The sequence below is a fragment of the Microplitis demolitor genome, chromosome 3 (assembly GCF_026212275.2).
Source record: "Microplitis demolitor isolate Queensland-Clemson2020A chromosome 3, iyMicDemo2.1a, whole genome shotgun sequence".
Taxonomy (NCBI): Eukaryota; Metazoa; Arthropoda; class Insecta; order Hymenoptera; family Braconidae; genus Microplitis; species Microplitis demolitor.
In genome coordinates, this window is record NC_068547.1 from 2,651,074 (window position 1) to 2,670,658 (window position 19,585).

At 30.0% G+C, this 19,585-nt stretch overlaps 6 protein-coding genes across 11 annotated transcripts in view; 3 read left to right on the forward strand and 3 right to left on the reverse strand.

The window, feature by feature from the left end:
• On the forward strand, nucleotides 1-6,115 carry LOC103576517 (calcium/calmodulin-dependent protein kinase type 1-like). The gene is given in 11 exon segments (XM_008556751.3): nucleotides 1-1,006; nucleotides 1,282-1,416; nucleotides 2,680-2,751; nucleotides 3,893-3,967; nucleotides 4,045-4,307; nucleotides 4,379-4,519; nucleotides 4,716-4,842; nucleotides 4,963-5,050; nucleotides 5,148-5,212; nucleotides 5,214-5,353; nucleotides 5,436-6,115. Coding segments are annotated over 11 exon segments (1,374 nt in total). The 5' UTR covers nucleotides 1-896; the 3' UTR covers nucleotides 5,594-6,115.
• Nucleotides 6,116-7,038: 923 nt separating this feature from the next.
• On the reverse strand, nucleotides 7,039-9,249 carry LOC103576518 (sorting nexin-18). Its single transcript, XM_008556752.2, has 4 exons — nucleotides 9,160-9,249; nucleotides 8,420-9,082; nucleotides 7,659-8,354; nucleotides 7,039-7,568 (listed from the first exon to the last, which is right to left on the reverse strand). The coding sequence occupies exons 1-4, from the start codon at nucleotides 9,172-9,174 to the stop codon at nucleotides 7,317-7,319; spliced, it is 1,626 nt and encodes a 541-aa protein (XP_008554974.1). The 5' UTR covers nucleotides 9,175-9,249; the 3' UTR covers nucleotides 7,039-7,316.
• A 597-nt stretch (nucleotides 9,250-9,846) lies between these two features.
• Nucleotides 9,847-10,876, forward strand: LOC103576520 (mitochondrial import inner membrane translocase subunit Tim29). The gene is made up of 3 exons (XM_008556758.3): nucleotides 9,847-9,994; nucleotides 10,284-10,385; nucleotides 10,475-10,876. The coding sequence occupies exons 1-3, from the start codon at nucleotides 9,859-9,861 to the stop codon at nucleotides 10,846-10,848; spliced, it is 612 nt and encodes a 203-aa protein (XP_008554980.1). The 5' UTR covers nucleotides 9,847-9,858; the 3' UTR covers nucleotides 10,849-10,876.
• Nucleotides 10,856-19,585, reverse strand: part of LOC103576519 (1,4-alpha-glucan-branching enzyme) — a 28,216-nt gene continuing 19,486 nt past the window's right edge. The window contains exons 1-9 of one of the 6 annotated variants that reach the window (XM_014441231.2): nucleotides 14,242-14,332; nucleotides 13,528-13,620; nucleotides 13,300-13,469; nucleotides 12,948-13,198; nucleotides 12,665-12,874; nucleotides 12,285-12,592; nucleotides 11,994-12,194; nucleotides 11,376-11,913; nucleotides 10,856-11,305 (exon numbers count right to left, since the gene is read on the reverse strand). In XM_014441231.2, coding sequence (XP_014296717.1) covers nucleotides 11,009-11,305; nucleotides 11,376-11,913; nucleotides 11,994-12,194; nucleotides 12,285-12,592; nucleotides 12,665-12,874; nucleotides 12,948-13,198; nucleotides 13,300-13,469; nucleotides 13,528-13,619 — 2,067 coding nt within the window. In that variant the 5' untranslated portion in view covers nucleotide 13,620; nucleotides 14,242-14,332 and the 3' untranslated portion in view covers nucleotides 10,856-11,008. The other 5 variants (XM_014441230.2, XM_008556753.3, XM_008556754.3 and 2 more) reach the window with 5 other exon arrangements.
• On the forward strand, nucleotides 14,087-16,145 carry LOC103580140 (crossover junction endonuclease MUS81). The gene is made up of 5 exons (XM_008561801.3): nucleotides 14,087-14,587; nucleotides 14,667-14,853; nucleotides 14,920-15,135; nucleotides 15,231-15,344; nucleotides 15,900-16,145. The coding sequence occupies exons 1-5, from the start codon at nucleotides 14,094-14,096 to the stop codon at nucleotides 16,143-16,145; spliced, it is 1,257 nt and encodes a 418-aa protein (XP_008560023.1). The 5' UTR covers nucleotides 14,087-14,093.
• On the reverse strand, nucleotides 16,159-19,524 carry LOC103580148 (conserved oligomeric Golgi complex subunit 3). The gene is made up of 2 exons (XM_014441226.2): nucleotides 19,423-19,524; nucleotides 16,159-18,857 (listed from the first exon to the last, which is right to left on the reverse strand). Exon 2 carries the CDS (start codon nucleotides 18,812-18,814, stop codon nucleotides 16,298-16,300), a length of 2,517 nt encoding a protein of 838 aa, XP_014296712.1. The 5' UTR covers nucleotides 18,815-18,857; nucleotides 19,423-19,524; the 3' UTR covers nucleotides 16,159-16,297.

Consider the following 19,585-nt stretch of genomic DNA (forward strand, 5'->3'; position numbering starts at 1 on the left):
CGTGTACGCAGGCATTACGATCAGATCATTCGATCATTTGGCACATATATAAAGAAATACCATTTCATTACATCAATAAAAAAAATAATGATGTACGAGTATCAATGAGTACTTAAATAAATAATAATTAAATAAACTTGTGGTTTTTATTAAATATTAATTAGTTTCCGAGTGTGTGGTAATTTGACAGACTGATTAGTTATTGATACGTTGCATTTACAAGTAATTTTGTTTTAGACTACATATTGTTTGGTAACCCACCAGATACGGCAGCAAATACACATCGTCATTTACGTACATGTATTTTAAAAAAAAAATATATATATGTATATGTATGTATGTATGTATGTATAATAAAGGGGTTTAAGACGGTGGCATACTATTAAATCTACGTCATCTACTACAGTAAAGTTACTTTGATACATAAATGTGAATTATTTTCGTTTAAATAATCAGGAATGCATATCCATAGTATTTAATAAATGAGTGTTTTTATTACGAGGACAAAAGCACCGATTTTTATAATCACGTAAATAATTATAATTTGTGTTACAATTCGATAGAATTTTTTTTCAAGCGAAATTATGATAATTTTTGACGCAACGTTAATAATAAATAATTTTTTTGTGGGCTGTAAATTAAAATAGTGTGGAGATTTATAAATTTTGAATAATTAAATTTGAATTTATGATTTTTAAAATTTATTTGAGGGATTTGGTTAATTAGTTGTTTGAATTGATACAGTTTTAATTGATATATCTGTGAGAATAACCTTGACATTTTAAATTTAAATTGGAGTGCTAGTGCGGTGTTATTTTAAATATACTGGGATTATTTGGTATCGTATTGTTTATTATTGTTTTTTTTTATTTACGTTTTGTTATCGATTAGTAGAAATGCCGCTTTTTGGTAAAAAAGATTCTAATAAGAAATTGAAAAAGGATGGAAAAGATGATAAGATGTCATCTGTTGATGACAAATACACGCTCAAAGAACTTCTTGGAACGTAAGTTTGTTGTTTTATTATTATTAATATATATAATTTTTAATTAGCGACTAATTTCTGATGAATGATTTTTAATTATTATTATTCTACAATACGTAATTATTTGAATAACTTAAAGGAAACACTTGCAGTTTATAAATACATCTGCAAGTGTCAAATGCCAACGTGACACGTTACATAAGTTTTTGATGAAATTATAAATATAATGAAGATTATGGGATCTATTGTAATTGTAAGTGTAAGTTAATAAATTTAAAAATGATAATATTTTACAGAGGCGCTTTCTCTGAAGTCAGACTCGCGGAGAGCAAAGAAAAACCTGGACAAATGTACGCTGTTAAAATAATAGACAAAAAAGCCCTCAAGGGGAAAGAAGATTCGCTGGAGAATGAAATAAAAGTACTGAGAAGGTAGTATAAAAAATAAATTAATTACAAGCACTTAATTACTTATTAATTGTATGGCTAACATATGTTTATTATTTACATATTATTATTTTATTTTTATTTAACTCCAGAACTTATCTATCCATTTAAATAATTTATTTACTATTACTTTATGTCATTAAATACTTCCGCTTGTCAAATATTTTAGTATTTGTTTTATTTAAATTCGTTCAATGCATGGATTACTTCTTTGATCTAAAACCTACGCGCTTTTAATAAAACTTTAATATTTATTACAACAAAAAAATAAAAAAAATATATAAAAACTATTTCGCGTAACGTATAATGTATATTTTTTTGCACCTGCCTAAAGTTTTAATATTAATTTATATAATTTATTAAATACAATAAATTACTTAAAAGTTTATGATTTTATTTTTATTTGTAGTTATAGACTAGCTATTTAACTTACTTATCAACAAAATAACATGGTATGATTCAGTGGCATTTTTATTATTATTCTTACATAAATATTATTTTATTTATTTATTATTTTCTTTTAATATCCGTAATTTAAATGTTGAAATCGTAATTATATCAGTTGCCGTACATTCTGTATGTACGCGCTTGATATAAAAAATAATATACATTATAAATTAATTTATAAAATAACTACCAAGTAAATGAGTTTGAAAAATATATATATTTATATATATATATATTACAATATTTTTAAAATGAATACTACAATCTCGACAACCTCGCACTTTTATCAAATGTCTCCAGACTATGATATATCGAAATAATCATCTCGTATCGTGTGTATCATATAACAGCACTATCATTCTTGCGTTACTATATTTTTATTACAAAAAAAAAAAAAAAAAAAGTGTATATTTATTTCTGGGTTAAGAAATCCCGTCCAGTACATTATTATTATTATTTTTCTTATTTTATTTTGTTATTAATATTCGTTTTTAATATGTCTTTCACCTGTGTATTACCTGTTATACCTGTTTATTTAACGTGAATTTAAATTATTAGATAGATGCCTACCTCCTCTTAGGCATGGATAACAATAAGATACCTGTATTACCACATTTTATTAATGTAGTCACTTCCCATTAGGATTATCACCGATAAATTTAATTAATTACCGTAAAAAAAAGTAATAAAAAATATAATTGATAAAGATAAAGAGAGAGAAAGAGAAAGGATAGACAAGAACGAGACCGTGGAGATAAATTTTTTTAATATAATTGTGTATGGTGTTATTGTAATTCGTAGGTTCAGTGAAACAGTGACACCACAGAGTGGTGAAGGGCCGTTCAAGTCTAATAATAGTGGCGAAAGAGGATGGTAAGTGAGGGCCCATTTTTACGGGAATCACCTGCCTATACCACTATATCTATCTAATTATATTTATTTATTTATTTATTTACTATACACATTCTTATTATATATCATTTATTACATTTGTCATTTTTAATTATATCATTTACACAATTAACAGCAACGCTATTATCATATTTACCGATCAGTATACACGACTATTGACGTGTGACAAACTTGTCATTTTAAATAATTGTAAATGCAATGAATACTGTAAGCAATTTTACTTTTTTTTATTATTTTATATTAATAAAATAACCAGACAATTTATATAAATAAAAAATGTTAAAAAAAGTACTGTTACAACGTATATAATTACGATAAATGCATGAATTTGAAATATTACAGCGTTATATTATTTCATATTTTATATTTAAATTCATCATATGCTCCGATTCATTTGGGTGTAAGATAATATATTATATACATCTTCTGATAATTATCAACAATAAATATATATATATTTATCATATTTATGATTTATATTTACTATTATTATTATTATACATCATCAAATTAACTCTCTTCTGCATGCACGCGCACGATGTAATTCAACACGAACCGTTTATTTATTTATTTATTTTTTTTTTTTTTGCTTACATTGGCGGTTGTGTGAGTTTATAAATTAATACTATAAGATATTTGTATCACAGTTGTTATTTTATGTTTACTATCTTATATCGTATTGATACTTTGTCTTACAATCAGCTATCATTTATCAAAGTAAAAACTTTAAATTTTGTAAGCTCGTTTTAACAAAATCCTTGTGCTTTTTACGTCTCAAGTAGTCCGCTGTATTTTAAATATTTGTCGCTGCATGGATTATTTTATTTCAATTAAAAGTATTGTACGCTGCTCTATTTTTGTTATCAATGTAACGTTAATTTTTAATATTATTGTTATTAATATAATAATGGTAAGCTAAATAAACAATGAAATTTTTAAATGTAATGCTGGATGATATCATATAGTTGATGTTAAAAACAAATAAATAAATTTGAATGAATTCTTTGCGGTCACTACAATTGTGGCTGTAATTATTTAGATAGTTATTTATAATTTAGTTTATTATCGAGATTTAATTAACAAGTTGATATAATTGTTGCAGGTTGACGCACCCGAACATTGTTCAGTTGTTGGAAACTTTCGAGGATAAGCATAAGGTGTATCTTGTGATGGAGCTGTGAGTTTTTATTTATTTATATTTTTACTGTACTGTTAATTATTGTGTGCTGAATGATTTGAAAACTGATTATTTAGAGTAACTGGTGGCGAGCTATTTGACAGGATTGTCGAAAAAGGTTCGTACACGGAGAAAGATGCATCTGGACTTATAAGGCAAGTTCTCGAGGCTGTGGATTACATGCACGAACAAGGTGTCGTACATCGTGATCTAAAACCTGAAAATCTCCTTTACTACAGTCCGGATGAAGACAGTAAGATTATGATAAGTGATTTTGGTCTTTCGAAGATGGAAGATTCTGGTATTATGGCGACGGCATGCGGCACTCCGGGATATGTTGGTACGAGTTTACTCAACATACTTCTCTTATAATAATAATAATGGCAACTTGATTGGTAATATTTTTTATAGCTCCTGAAGTATTAGCGCAGAGGCCGTACGGTAAAGCCGTCGACGTTTGGAGTATAGGAGTAATATCTTACATTTTACTGTGTGGATATCCTCCTTTTTATGACGAAAACGATGCTAATCTTTTTGCCCAAATTTTAAAAGGTAACGTCCGCTGGTATTGGGTAATAAAAATTCTTTACTATATTTAAATTTTAAATTATGTAACAAATGTACGGATCAACTTTCACTTATTGACTATATTTTATGTATATGTGTATATGTTTAAACTTTGGACACATGTGTGTATTTATAAGTAGTTATAATATAATACCAGTGAAAGCTAATAAGACTGTTACAGGTGAGTTTGAGTTTGATTCACCTTACTGGGATGACATAAGCGATTCAGCCAAGGATTTTATTCACAAACTTATGTGTGTCAAAGTCGAAGATAGATACACTTGTAAACAAGCTTTGGCGCATCCATGGTAACTTAATCATCTATTAAATCATCCTCATTAATTAAATTTTTTTTTTCTTTTTTTTTTGTCTCCTTTTTTTTTTGTTCATAATCAAGCCAAAAAAATTTACACATGTCATCTATCTAGGATATCCGGTAACGCAGCGAGCAATAAAAACATCCATGGTACTGTATCAGAACAACTTAAAAAAAATTTTGCCAAATCAAGGTGGAAGGTTAGTATTAAATTATTAGTTAGCACCGCTGATTGTGGTTGTGTTTACTTACCAGGACCAGTACTAGGAAAGTCTCCTTCTTGTCTCATGGTTGCAGCAAGCATATCATGCGGCCACGGTGATACGTCAGATGCAGAGACTGGCGCTCAACAGTGGTCAGCACCAGCAGCAGCAACAGCAGCAACAACAGCAGCAGCAGCTCCAGCAGCACCAGGACATGGAAACGACCGGGTCCTCCACCGGCAATCAAAAGTTATCACGAACCGATCCAACAATTGTCAATCCTATTCGTCCGCATCGAAAGTAAGACAACACAGTAATAAATATCAGCAGCATCAGCAGCAATTAAGATTACGAGTTAATTATAATTCAGTACAATCAACAGCCGAATCGCATCCAATATCTACTGCTTGGCGTTCTCAATTGTATTTTCGTAATAACAAACGCTTTCAGCTATTCTGGGCTGATACACGCACTGCACTCATTAATCTCTTCCAAAAAAATGCAAAATATCTGAAGAAAAGAAAACAACAGTTACGGTAATTTCGTTGAATCTCATCATACAATTTGTTTATCTTTAATTAATTGTATTGTACTATTATTACTACTCCTACTACTTCTACTTCTACTTCTACTTCTACTATTACAACTCTCAAATAGAGTATTATCACAACACGTCTTTTTTTATTTTTACTCTCTTGTTATCTGTTTATTATTCTTAACTATCTACTGTTAAATAGAATTTCCAAACTAATAATATGTAAATAATCATTCCCTCTCAATTAACTAATGGTAATACAACGACATATTTTTGATTGTATATTATAGAATCTCATAGTTACTATCGAATCTGTACGTATTGGTAAGGAAAAAACAAAAAAATAAGTAAAGTTTTACGTATTCTTATGAATTTTGAACGGTTATATCAATAAGCAACGGGTATAAAGTTTAATAAAAAGAAAAAATATATATATATACTAAAATAATTTTAAAAATATGTAATTACTACAATGATATCTGATGATTAAATATTTAAAAAAATCCTATTGTAAATCATCTATTTACGTTATGCGAGTTTTAAAATTAAAATAATTATAAATTTTAATAATATTTAAAATGATAATAATAAATAATGATGTACATTATTATATATGCTTAAATGTATACATGATCTTATCTTAATATTTTAAATTAAAGAAAATCATATGTACAGTGCAATTTACTATTTAAAATTGTCCAATTGTATATGAATCTTACCATCATTTAACTTATTAAGTTTCATGCAAGTGCTCTGCAGTTATTGATTTAAAATTTTAAAAATATATATAAGTTTAATTACAAATAATATAATATTAATATTTCTTTCAACATTTATCAATTCAACTTTTACAGATTTGCTATACAGTAGTTTTGTTTTTCGTCCCTTTTCTGGGTTAATCTCGTAACTGCAAAATCAAAATTTTTTCAGAAATCTGTCAAAAAATCTACTCGTGAGTTAATGGAAATATTAAAATTCAAAAGTCTCGAACATTCTATTATTATTATAATTTGAATTATTTTTTACACAGTGGCAGTACTAAAGAATGTTTTTCACTCATAATTTTAATTATGAAAAAAAGTAGTTACTGGTTTACCCAGAAAGGGGAAGTTTTTTTCCCTTTGTAAATACTATTATTATTATTATTATAAATTTTTTTTATTTTTTATGAATTATAAGTGATACAGACAAAGGCGACATCAGTTTATTATTATTATAGTTTATGATAAAGGAGTAGCAAAGTAAAATTATGAATAATTTGTTATTTATGTTTCCAAGTAGAAAATTGAGCGATCAGTTTAATCAGTTATTTTTATAATTATTATTATTATAGTTTTATTTTTAAATACATTTACATGATTATTATTAATAAATGTATTTGATTTGCACAAATACACTAAAATATACATTATACAAAATAAAAATAATAATTGTAATAGAATGACAAAAAGGCCATACATGATTTATATAATTTTAATGTTCAGCAGTTTTTAATATGTTGGTGCAAAATAAAAGAAAATAATGAAAAACAAATAAAAAAAGTATTTATAATTTTGTTTAATTATCGACAGTATGATGATTTTATCTACACAGGATGGGAATGAGTTTAATAGTAATTATTTATTGGAATTGTTAAGACGTGTAGACAAATGTGGTACAATGAGTTTTACTTGTATGAGAGTTTAAATAGCAGCACCGTAAGTGATGTTATGTAATTGTTCTTTATTTTTAAGCATTGTATGCAGCCAGTGCTTCTTCAAGTTTAGATACAATCTTCTGATAGAAGCCAATCTGTTCAATAAGATGATTTTTCATTGATTGGTTGACATGGACATCGATCTCCGATTGAAAATGTGTTTCCTCGGCCATTAAAGCGCGAGCGATGACATCCGTACGGCGCGAAAGCTCACGAAGTTCTTGTGGTTCCATTTTATGCTCTGTGACTAATCGTTCGCAGTCTTTACGTTTCTGCACTGCGCTCTAATTAATTAATTAAAGAATAAATAAATAAAATGATTAACATACTAATAGTCTAATTGATATATAATGAGTTGTAATTTAATTAAATACCTTGTGTATGGAAATGACTTCAGGAAAACTGTTAATAACACCGCGATAAATATGAAATTTATCGGCAAGAGGCTCCCAATCTAATCGCGGCTGTTCTTCATACAGTCTACCAATATCATTGTAAACTTCTCCCGTTCGTCTTAGAGCGTTTGTCAAACGCGCACGGCCACTGCAATCCGACTCCAAGGCATGTCCCAGTGATATAAATGATTGTCCTATTTTTTGTAACTCTCTTTTATAGAGATTTTGATACTTCTTCCCCTGGTCCGTAGACATGGCCATGAAGTTTTTGACAACTGGGTCCAAGCCACTGATGAATCTACTCAGCGAATCTATTTTTATTTCAACTTTTATCGCATCTACAGCCATATCACTACATTGAATGGCATTGAAATAATTAACTCCCATTAATTCGTCTTTTTCCGCTTGGCGCTTGCCAGCTTTCCATCGTTTTTCATCCGTGCACATGATAAAATGCTGCCAGACGCGGCTTCTAGAGAGAATAGGATGCCGACAAACATAATCAACGAATTCTTGCAGCTGCGTTCGACGATGCTCTATAAATTGCTCGTCATATCTACCCGATATCTGTTTATCAGGCAGCGGTGGTGTTGCTATAAAACAATATTTTGCTTGCAAGCGTTCATGCAACCAGTCAAAATGTTTGTATCTTCTTGAGACTTGAATATTATTGAACTGTAATTTAAAAAAAAATAATTACTTGTTCACTGACAATAATTTAAATTAAGTAAAAAAATTACCGTGGGTGTAAGTTGATAAACAATAAAACTTTTAAGGCCTTTTAATTTAGATCCTTTTTTTGGTGATGTGACAACGCACTTATATTCTTCGCCAGTCTGCAGCCAGTAGCATCTTCCGTCTTCAGTTTCCTGGACAAATATTTTCTCATCTTCAGGAATAGGTACGACTTTGGTACCCATTAAAAATCCTTCCTCACTTGACTTAATTAGCGTTGAAAATTTATTATTTTTTTTCGTGACATTTGAAATACTTTTTTCGGGTAAAGCCGGCAATGAGTGACCAGTAGGCGGGGAAATAAAATTATTTGAAATAGGTCCAGCACTTATGTCATCTATATTTGAATATTGCTGTGGTTGATTGTTTGAAGGATTGTAGGCCGGAGTTTGCCCAACTTCTGAGTCATCATCCCAATCATCGTCCCAATAGTCACCGGAACTTTGCTGTACTGACGATATTGATGATACTGTCGCTGACGAGGTTGCTGCTGGTGTATCCACAACCTGGACATAAGCTGCCGGAAATAATCCAGACTGTCCCAAGCTATTGAAACCTTCACACCAACCATCTCCAACATTGTCACGAGTTACTGTCAATAATTCACCAGCGTTTATTGATAACTCAGCAGTACCAGGTTCTCCAGAAAAATCATACACTGCTCTAACCTGAAATATTTAAATATTAAAATCGAAACTCAGTTACATTTTAAAAAACTCCAAAATATATATGATATCAACAATACCTGTTTGTTTTCCATTATTGATTTATTTTAAAATATATATAACAATCATTTAATTATCTTGAATTTTATTTCTTCTTATTAATGACTCCGATATATCATACATTTAATATCTGACGACTAAATTATAATTTAAAAACATCACAAAGAAACAGAAACAATCTTCTTGATTAAATATATAACCTTAGAGTTTAAAAATATATTAATTTAACAAAGAAACGAATAATTATATACAATTTACTGTGTAGATTAATTATAAATATTAATAAAATGTACAATTATAAATAATAAGTCTTTTGTATATAAGTAAATACACTGCGTTAAATATAATTTATAATATGCAATATAAATTGACACGTACTTATTTACACACACTCAAAATTTACTCACTGCTTTGCTACTGTATGTATACATATATATATATTAAGTTATCATTACTCGAGTACCACACGTTTAAGTTTCAGTTCGGTGGGTGGTACTGGGTATTGCTCATACACAGCTGGATGGATTTTTATGAATAAGCGAAAGCAAAAGCAAAATATAAAATATAACCTAAACCTAACACACCAACTCAGCTGACACAAGTTACTCCAGTCTACTCTCATATATTCTGTACACTGTAAATACATGTGGACTGTATATATATTTTAAAGCTTAGCAATAATAATAAAAAAAAATAGACTGTTTTATATTTTTCCAGTTATGATGACTGCTCGTTCTAGTTATTTATTAAATTTATTTAAAAATAAATATTTAACTGCAGTTAAAAATATTAGACACTGTAGTACTCAAGAAGTTAAAGTAAAAGAAGTTAAAGAAAGTATTCTTCAAAATTGGGGTAATTTTTTTATTTATTTACTTTAATTATTAACCATTGATTTTGTAAATTAATAAAATCATTAAAAAGTCTACAGATTGAAATTTTTATGATCTTAAATTAACACAATTAACAATTTTCGATTTTTTTTTCAACAAATCAATTACCAAAAAATTGAAAAAATGTAGAAAATTTAAAAAACTGCACGTGCAATTTCTCGAAATATTTTTTTTTTACAATTTATCGTTTTGAAAAAAATTATTAGTCAGTTAAATTCAATATCATAAATATTAATTAATTTATACTTTAGGAAAATACTGGAAAAATCTTTATCAAGATTACAAAGATGTGGCGATTGACCTTAAGAAAGATTGCAAAGAACGACCTATACGTGCTCTATTTTATTTTTCATGTAAGAATAATAACTAATTATTGTTTTATTAATCCAGTAAGTACGTAAATTACTTAACGCTATTTTTAAATTGGCTATTCTGATTGCAGTGATTGGCAGCGGTTACTATTTTTATCGTGTTAACCCAGATGAAATATCGTTCAGAGAAGCACTGATGGAAAATACATCGCGTTTGATGTTCGTAGCTGAAAGAATGCGTAATCCAGTGTCTGCTGAACATGTGTTACATATGAAACAATGTTTAAATGAACAGATTGTCAGGAGATTGAGTTTAGGCGTAGTGTCATTTATTTGGCTGGACAATTACTCTGATTTATGCAAGCAATACAAAGTTACTTGCACGTATTTGAAGCCAAGTCTTGTTAATTTTCATCATCGGATTGTCGATGTTGGCTTTCTCGGCAAGTGGTGGATATTAGAAAATAAAATGCAAGATTATGATATTAATAATAATGAAATTTAATATAAAATATAGTAAATTGGTTTTATTATTTTTTTTTTATTATATTGCAAATTAGTTTTAAAATCTACAGTAGTTTTAATATGATTCTAAAATAAAAGTTATAAAATTATTAATTCATATCATTAATAAAAATATTAATGGTAATGAGTGATAAAGTTTATTAATTATCACGAGCGTAAACAATCGCTGTACGGCATGGAATATAAACAAGAATTCTGTGCGGACGATCGGCGTAAGGCTCAGGCTTTGAAAAATGTTTAACGGAATTGTCGACCCTCGATTCACCTCCAAATTGTTTGTCATCGCTGTTCAGTACGACTTTGTATGTTCCTGCTTGAGGAACTCCGATCGTATAGTCGGGAAATGATTTTGTCGGGTGGAAATTAAAAGCAAATACGACACCTGCACGGTCGAATACTATCACTTTATCATCTTCGTGTTTCCAGCTTACATAAGCCTATGAAAAAATAAATAATGAATAAAAAAAATAATGATAAATTATAAAATATTTATGGTAAATTAATTACAGGATTATCTTGTAACCAGCCGTATTTTTCTTCAAGTAAATTCATCTCACGGTCCCAGTTGTTCATAAATTTATATTTCAGTAATTCATCATCGACCAGGTGCCACTGTCGTCTTGCATAATGAAAACTACTGTTATTACCTGCGCGAGGAAAGTCAAGCCACTCGGGATGTCCAAATTCATTTCCAATAAAATTAAGATACGCTTCACCACCAAGCCCATGCGTAATAAGTCTTATTAAATTGTGCAAAGCAATCCCACGCGTTATGATAGGATTCGGTGGACTCATCACACTCATAGACGTGTACATTTCTTTATCCATAAGCCAAAAGGCTATCGTCTTATCACCGACTAATGCCTGATCATGTGATTCGCAGTAAGCAACAGTTTTTTCCATCCATCGTCGGTTAGTTAATACCCAACACAAATCATTCATACTCCAATCTTCATCTTTGCAATGTTTTAAAAGTTTTATCCACTTATCTGGTATTGCCATACCCAGTCGATAGTCAAAACCAATACCACCTTCATCAACTGGCCTATTATTATTTAATAATTAACTAAATAGTATTTATTTATATATATTTTATTACACTGATTGTCTATACATTTAAATTACCTGCACATTCCTGGCATTCCACTTACGTCTTCGGCAATAGTAATTATCTCTGGATATAATTCATGCAGCATATGATTAGCGAGCATTAAATACACAATACCCTCGACGTCAACATTTAAATTAAAATATTCATTATAATCGCCGCTGAAACCCTGTCCAGCACCTCGAGAATGATAAAGCATTGATGTCACACCATCAAACCTACAATTACCATTTTTATTTATTATTAATACAATAGCACACATAATACGCTTGTATATTTTTAAAGGAGAGACAAAGAATTTAAATTACCTGAAACCATCGAAACGATACTCTTCCATGTACCATCTCAAGTTTGACATTAAAAACTTCAGGACATCATAGTCGCCGTAATTAAACAGTCTACTATCCCAGAGAGGATGCTCACCACGTGATCCAGAGTGGAAGAAACAAGAGTCGGTACCATCGAACATATTTAAACCATCAAGAGTATTTTTCGAAGCATGAGAATGGACTAAATCCAGCAGAACGTAAATTCCATTTTTGTGAGCGACGTCTATCAATTCTTTGAGCTCGTCCGGTGTTCCATAGCGTGATGATGCAGCATAGAATGATGTTACCTTTATTGCGAATAATTTAATGATTAATTCTATTTACCATATAAATATTTTGATAACACAAGTAATTTTTACCTGGTAACCAAAACTTGCGTAGTAAGCGTGCTCCATTATAGCCATCAGTTGTATGGCATTGTACCCTTGTCTAACAATACGCGGGATAATATTTTTAGCGAACTCCAGATACGTCCCAACACGCAACTCATTTGTTGCGATACCTACGTGACACTCATAGATGCGTAAGCTTTTGGGTTTCTCTGGTTTAGTATACTGCCACTTATACACCTGAATAAAATAAAAATAATTACCGTCAGTTAGCAGCTAAATGTTAATAAATAAAATTTATAAAGATTTAAACCTTATCAGCATCAGGGTGATATACACGCTGCTTGTAAGTTGTTCCCTCAGTAACTTGATTCTCTGGCGATGTAACATAAGTCGCCCATGGACTCAAACGCTCAAACATTTCTCCTCTGTCATTTTCAACAATTATTTTTATTTCAGACAAATGCTTTAGTGGACATGAGCCATCTTGATTTGCAGGAAGACGTAATTCCCATTTTCCATACTCCAGCTTGGTGAATGGAGTACTTGTTTTATTCCAATTGTCTTAGATTATTTTTTTTTTTTCAAAAATATAAATAACAAAACAGAAACAAAAATAAAATAAAACAAAACAAATCAAATAATAATAAAAAAATGATTCTTACTAAAGTCACCGGTAAGATATAATTTATGAGCACCAGGTGCCCATTCACGCGCAACTACTCCATTATTTTTATCAATTTTTACTCCGAAATTTTCATAAGCACGCGTAAATTTTTCCAGACTTCCATCTCCTTTATTTATTTTCTCCAAGTAGTCTTTAAAAATTCCATACCTGCAAAAACACACTTTCAATAAATACTTTTATTTAAATAAAAGAAAAACAAAATTACCTTCTACGAATGTCATGTTCATGAAGATTTAAATACGGATCACGTTCCAATAATTTATCAATAGCTGGTACTTCGATTTTCATTGGATCCATGCTAGACCAAGTGCCACCCATTGTAAAAAACAAAAAAATATATGACTTAATTAAATAAAATATAAATAAAACGTCTGCTAGTTATGAATATTTATAGCAGAATAAAAATAGTTATATTACTTTAGCCCCAAAAAATATATCAATGACATCCAAAGGTCATTGTGAATATTACATAAATAATAATTATCTTAATTCTCTCCTCTCATCTCTCATTCTTATATGTAAATATAATCCTCTCATGTTTTGGTCACGTGATTAATCTTCTTTTCAATTTATGATATATAAGTATATTTATATTTAATTTATAACCCTATTTTGTATACTTACTTTTTTATTGTTTGTTTTTAGTATTTACTACTTGCCGGTCAGCTGATTTTTATCTATATATATAAGTACTTATATATATATGATATATTTATATATTGCAACGGTTGAATTCAAATATTGAGTTGATGACGATAAAAAATAATAGAAATGATAAGAATAAACGTGAAGAGAAAAAGACCCAACGAATTATTTGAATCATGGATCGAAGAATGGAAAGAACAGGCGAGAATTAAAAAGTCAAATATGGAAGAACATTTTTCACGAGCGTTGGTGTCATTAAGAAAATATCCATTACCTTTGACATCTGGAGCTCAGTGTATTTTATTACAAAATTTCGGAGCTAAATTATGTAAAATGTTAGACAAAAAATTAGAACAACATTTAGGTGAAGACAAAATCACTGATAGAGACAAAATAAATGATGTCAATATTTTGAGTAATGAGAAAGAGTCTGGTGATAAATATTCAGTACCGAAGACAAAACCTGCGAGAGCTAAAAAGAAACCTTGTAAACAATCGAAATTAATTGACGATAATTGTTTGTCATCAATGCCGCCAAGTATTGCAATTGATAACTTTTCTATGTTACCGCAAACATTTGACGTTATTTTGTTAGTTGACAACAATGAAAAAAGCACAAGGTAAGGGGAAAGTATTGCTGCTTTGTTTTTGTTATTTATTTATTTTTTTTTTTTTTTAAATATTCATTCCCCGTTTCAGTTATTCGCTGGATAAAAATAGCGGCAAGATACTTTATGATGTGAGACATTTAAAAGTTGGAGACTTTGCTTGGATAGCTCGATGCCGGACAACGAAAAAAGAACTAGTTCTTCCTTATATCGTCGAGAGAAAACGGATGGATGATTTAGGAGCCAGTATTAAGGATAGAAGATATCATGAGCAGAAAGTATGATATTTAATTAATTATTATATCATATTTATTAATTTAAAAACTTGAATTTTTTAATTATAGTTTCGGTTAAGAAAGTGTGGGGTAGATAACGTTATTTATTTAATTGAAGGGTTGAGCAAATCACGCCAGCAATATTCGATGCCAATTCCTGTACTGCTTCAAGCTGCTGTTAATTCACTGGTGCAAAGTGGGTTTACTGTTAAATTTACTAAGAATCAACACGATTCCCTACGTTATTTGACAGCTTTTACTACAGCTCTAACTCAACTTTACAAAGTAATTTATTTTAATACTGACTTATTGTGTTTCAGTTATTTTTTTTATTTTTTTTAGTATACAATATAATATTATTAATTATTATTATTTTATAGGACAAACATTTAGAGAAATGTTCTAAAGAAAATATTACTCCGTCATCTCCGTCAGACGATAAAGTATTTCTCATGGAATTCAATGAATTCAATCAATCGTCTTCGAAAACAAAAGTAATTAATTCAAATTTAATAGTATGTTGTGTGACAGGGATGAAACAAAGCGATTCCAGACCTGAGTGTTGGCTGACATCACCCACAGTCTAAAATCGTGTTTTATCCTGAGTTACACCGTAGATTTTTCATGATTACCTGCATTAGAACTTAAAGTTTTAGTGTCAGCATGCAGTCAAAAACAAGTTAATTTCAAACTGACAGCGTAAGCATAAATTGTCATCTGCAATTTACAATTTAGCAGAGACTATAAATACTATTTATTATTTAAACTAATTTTTTTAAAACAATCACAATCAGAACTGCCATTCACGTAAATAAAATTAATACCCGGAAGTTACTATTAAATAAATGACAAGTATCAGTTTAAGTTGTAAACGTCTTTACAAGTTTGTCTCTTCTTGCTGATTGAAGACATTCAGTATTTACGCGGATTACTGAAGTTGAGTTCTTACGACTGGCTACAGAGATACTGAAATTTTAAGTTTCAATGCTGGTTTCATGAAAAAGTTAATAAATAAAAAAAACTAATTTTAAAAACATTTATTTCTGCAGATTTATAGTGTAAAAGAAATGTTTATACGTCAATTGCTGCAATTAAAAGGACTGTCACTAGAGCGTGCACTGGCAATAGTCAACGTCTACCCAACTCCTTTTCTATTAAAAGAAGCCTTCATAGAAGCCGGTGCTGAAGGCGATAAACTATTAGCTAATTTAACATTTGGTCGAGTGAACCGTAAATTGGGACCAGTATTATCTAAAATATTATATAAATTATATACTAGCGATCAACTTGAATAAATAAAAAATATAATAATTTATAAATATTATATTCTATATAATTTTTTTACAATATATTTATATATAAGTTATTATTTTATAATATGATGATAGAAAAATAAACAATAGAAGTAGACAATAATAATAGACGAATGAAGAAATTATTTACAAATCTATGAAGATTGTTGAGTTTTATCAACGGAATTGTCGGAAGCATCATTACTCTCACGATTTTCAGAGGAATTGCGTGCATGAGCGAGACTAGTTGAACTCAACATGATGGAAATTTGTTCTGGCAGCGGGCAGGCAATCAATTGTAGCTGTTCTGTGTCGAAAGTACTCTGAAGGAACTGATATAATTGGGTGTAAATCCCTACCACATTATTGCGAATCGGTCTGAATAAAATGAACTCAGTTTCTCGATTCGCTAAATAAAGTTGCATCGACTGCTGAATGCTTGGCAGCCTAAATTTAATAAAACGTAATGACTCATTGACAATAGCGGCTATTTTCTGTGGATCATTTTGCTGTTCATTGTTGGTCTGGTTGTTGTCATTAACAGCAGCCATCAATTTTGGGGATTTAACTTTATCCAAAAAATTAGTTATAGGCTCAACGAGTAGTTGAGTTATGTGCTGTATAAATTGTTGACACGAAAGTTTGAGTTTAACATCAACGTGCTTTCGTGAGTCGATGAGATGTTCCTTCATGCGCGGGGCTCCTTCTAGGAAAAATTCCAGCAGAGCGTTATTCGACAGCGTGAAAAGTCTTGAACGTTTCTCAAGTAATCCAAATGCTGCTGTTTTAACTTGAGAGAAGTCTAATGAGTACTCTTTGACTGTAAAATCAACTTGAAATGGCGCTATTTGTTCACGTAAAATAAGCAGATGTTTAATTTGAAATAACTGACCATCAAGTTCAGTCGCACGTGCGGTTATTTTATCCTTAGCACTCTCAATACTCTGAACGCAAAATGTTATCGCTTCGCGACTGAGTGACTGAAAGACCGGGCGGTCAACGCATCTGTAGAGTCTCGACAAACAGACAAGAGTCCGGCGCACAGTAGGATACCACATGCCATGTAAATCGGCTGGTGAATTATTGATATTAGATTTTTTGTACATCGGCTCAAATGTCGCGTTAATGTGATTGCTGTTACGAGCCTGCTCCACGGAAGTAGAGTCGGTATAGTCATGATTCATCGTAGCTGCGGCATTGCTGTATTTGCGCTGTCTAGTTTCTTCTCTGAGTGTTTCAGCAATGTCTTCCATCATTTTCAATTTATCCGGATAAGCAAGATCACCGGGCGATGGATTGTAACCAACGACGTCTGACTGGAGGTAAAGATGAGCGCGAAATACCAATCGTTCTTGTGCGTCGTGAAGAAGTTGCAAGCATACGTTTCCAAATCCTTCAAGACACTCGCTATTATTTTGAACATGCTCTTCAAGCATTTCTATTCTAAGTATGCAGCATATTTCAGCCAATGTTTCCAGATGATTTATATGGATTATTGATGGTCTTAAAGTGTCATACAGTGCGTTACACAATCCTTCCAGGTAGTTACCAAGTCCGGTTGACTTAACTGAGAAAAATTGATAAAACAATCGGTACTCATCGATGGATGCATGAAGTAAAAGTGCGCAAGCTTGTCTGACTAGACTGCAATGATCTCCTTTGTAAGAATCTTTGATAGAAAGTAATCCTTTACGTACACTTGTGTCTAAGACAAGACCCCGTTTCATCAGATAGTACTGCTGACATTCACCCAATAAATTTTCGTACTCTCTGTTGTTGATCGATCGCTTCTCAATCAAGTCAATAATAGGTTTTATTTTAGGAAGTATTCGTTGAAAACGACCGTAAAACAATGCCAAAGCAGTATCTGCACACCCGAGTACTTTATTCATATCACCTTCTTTAATATTGTTGCTCGTGAATTCGCTAGGATTTAAAATACTGTCTGTCGCTTGATCCAATAAATCATGAATCCATTGCTGCATCATGCTGATAACTTTTGATTGACAATGACGATATTTTATTAAATAAATTTTAGATTCTTTGAAACCAATATTCGTCTCAATGAAATCAATATTCGTTTCAATTGTATTTGTGAGCTGCATAAATACGTCACTGCGTACTGACAGATTGGCCATCTCCAATTTATCCATTATAAAATGAGCTTCTTTGAAATACTTGACGTAATTAACAATATTATTGTACGTGCTGTTTAATTTTTCCTGTTCGGATATTAATTGTTCAGTTGCATTGTGGAGAGTCATTGTTTTAACAGATACAATCGCGTATTGTTTTGACAATGCTGAAAAATCTTCCAGCGTTTTTTCAATGTGCATGCACAAGTGGTGACACTCATCAGTACGTTTTTTTAATTGCTCGAGATAATTAAAATAACGTGAACACTTCGCCGCATCGTACCTCGCTTCCAGTACTCCATAATGACCAAGTAATTGTCTGTACGCTTCTATTTTATTACTCCCATCTTCGATGTTATTGTCAAGATTTTTTGAAATTTTTAAACTACTGCCACTATTACTATTATTACTTGCTAAATCTAGTTGTAATATTGCTTCTTCTAAATTATTTATTTTAGTTTTTTGTAACTGTGATAAAGGAGCCAATGCATTTTCCGTCAAGTCCCACTTGGTTAAATTTATTGAAATATTATCCATGTTTATTTACAATATTACTGGCAATGTCTAGTGATAAATAGATCTGAAAAAAATAATAATTTATTTTAAATGTGACAGTAAAATTAACAAACAACTGAAATTTTTTAAGTTTTAAATAAACAAATTCATTATTAATAGAAAAAATTTTAAAAAATACAAACGAAGTACAAAAAGTATGGTGGTGAAGTTAGCAGACATTTGGCAATTTTTAAAACTTGAAATAATAAATTTAAATGGTTATAAAATAAAAATAAAAAAATTCATGTTCAGACAATTCAAAATTCAGTACATGCATTTTTAAAAATTTAATTATTTAATTTTTTTTATGTAATTTAAAAATTGTCGTATGTCTGACACTTACACTCATCAAAAAGTTGACGTTAATTTTTTAAAATAATTTTTTTATAACAATCATGCTTGGAAAAATTCAAAATTTCCGTCTGTTCATTTAATCTATATTCAAATTAAAAAATAATTTCACAGTATAAATTTTTTAAATTTTTTTCCTTAAATTATTTTATTTGTTTATTAAAAAATATATGAACTGTTAGATTTTTAATATTTTAACTATCAGAATTATTTTACAATTAAAAATATAAAATATTTACCAGTTTGTTATTTGGTTATGTCATTTTATTTATTTATCAATTACTTCCACGTCAAATTGTCATTAAAAATTATTTAGACGTCCAATTTTTATTTTATTTTATTTTTTTTTTTAATACTTAAGGCTAATTTTCAAATTTAAATTTAATGAATCGTCGCTTCGCG

What these genes read in the sequence shown, in the direction of transcription:
- LOC103576518 (XM_008556752.2), bottom strand. An exon ending in TTTATCAACTTACACCCACG is followed by an intron (nt 8,355 to 8,419) that starts GTAATTTTTTTA and finishes TTTAAATTACAG; the next exon opens with TTCAATAATATTCAAGTCTC. An exon ending in AAGTCATTTCCATACACAAG is followed by an intron (nt 7,569 to 7,658) that starts GTATTTAATTAA and finishes TTAATTAATTAG; the next exon opens with AGCGCAGTGCAGAAACGTAA.
- LOC103576520 (XM_008556758.3), top strand. Translation starts at nt 9,859, where the DNA reads ATGATGACTGCTCGTTCTAGTTATTTATTAAATTTATTTAAAAATAAA. An exon ending in AAGTATTCTTCAAAATTGGG is followed by an intron (nt 9,995 to 10,283) that starts GTAATTTTTTTA and finishes TTTATACTTTAG; the next exon opens with GAAAATACTGGAAAAATCTT. An exon ending in TGCTCTATTTTATTTTTCAT is followed by an intron (nt 10,386 to 10,474) that starts GTAAGAATAATA and finishes TTCTGATTGCAG; the next exon opens with TGATTGGCAGCGGTTACTAT.
- LOC103580140 (XM_008561801.3), top strand. Translation starts at nt 14,094, where the DNA reads ATGATAAGAATAAACGTGAAGAGAAAAAGACCCAACGAATTATTTGAA. An exon ending in GAAGATATCATGAGCAGAAA is followed by an intron (nt 14,854 to 14,919) that starts GTATGATATTTA and finishes TTTTAATTATAG; the next exon opens with TTTCGGTTAAGAAAGTGTGG. An exon ending in CTCTAACTCAACTTTACAAA is followed by an intron (nt 15,136 to 15,230) that starts GTAATTTATTTT and finishes ATTATTTTATAG; the next exon opens with GACAAACATTTAGAGAAATG.
- LOC103580148 (XM_014441226.2), bottom strand. Translation starts at nt 18,814, where the DNA reads ATGGATAATATTTCAATAAATTTAACCAAGTGGGACTTGACGGAAAAT.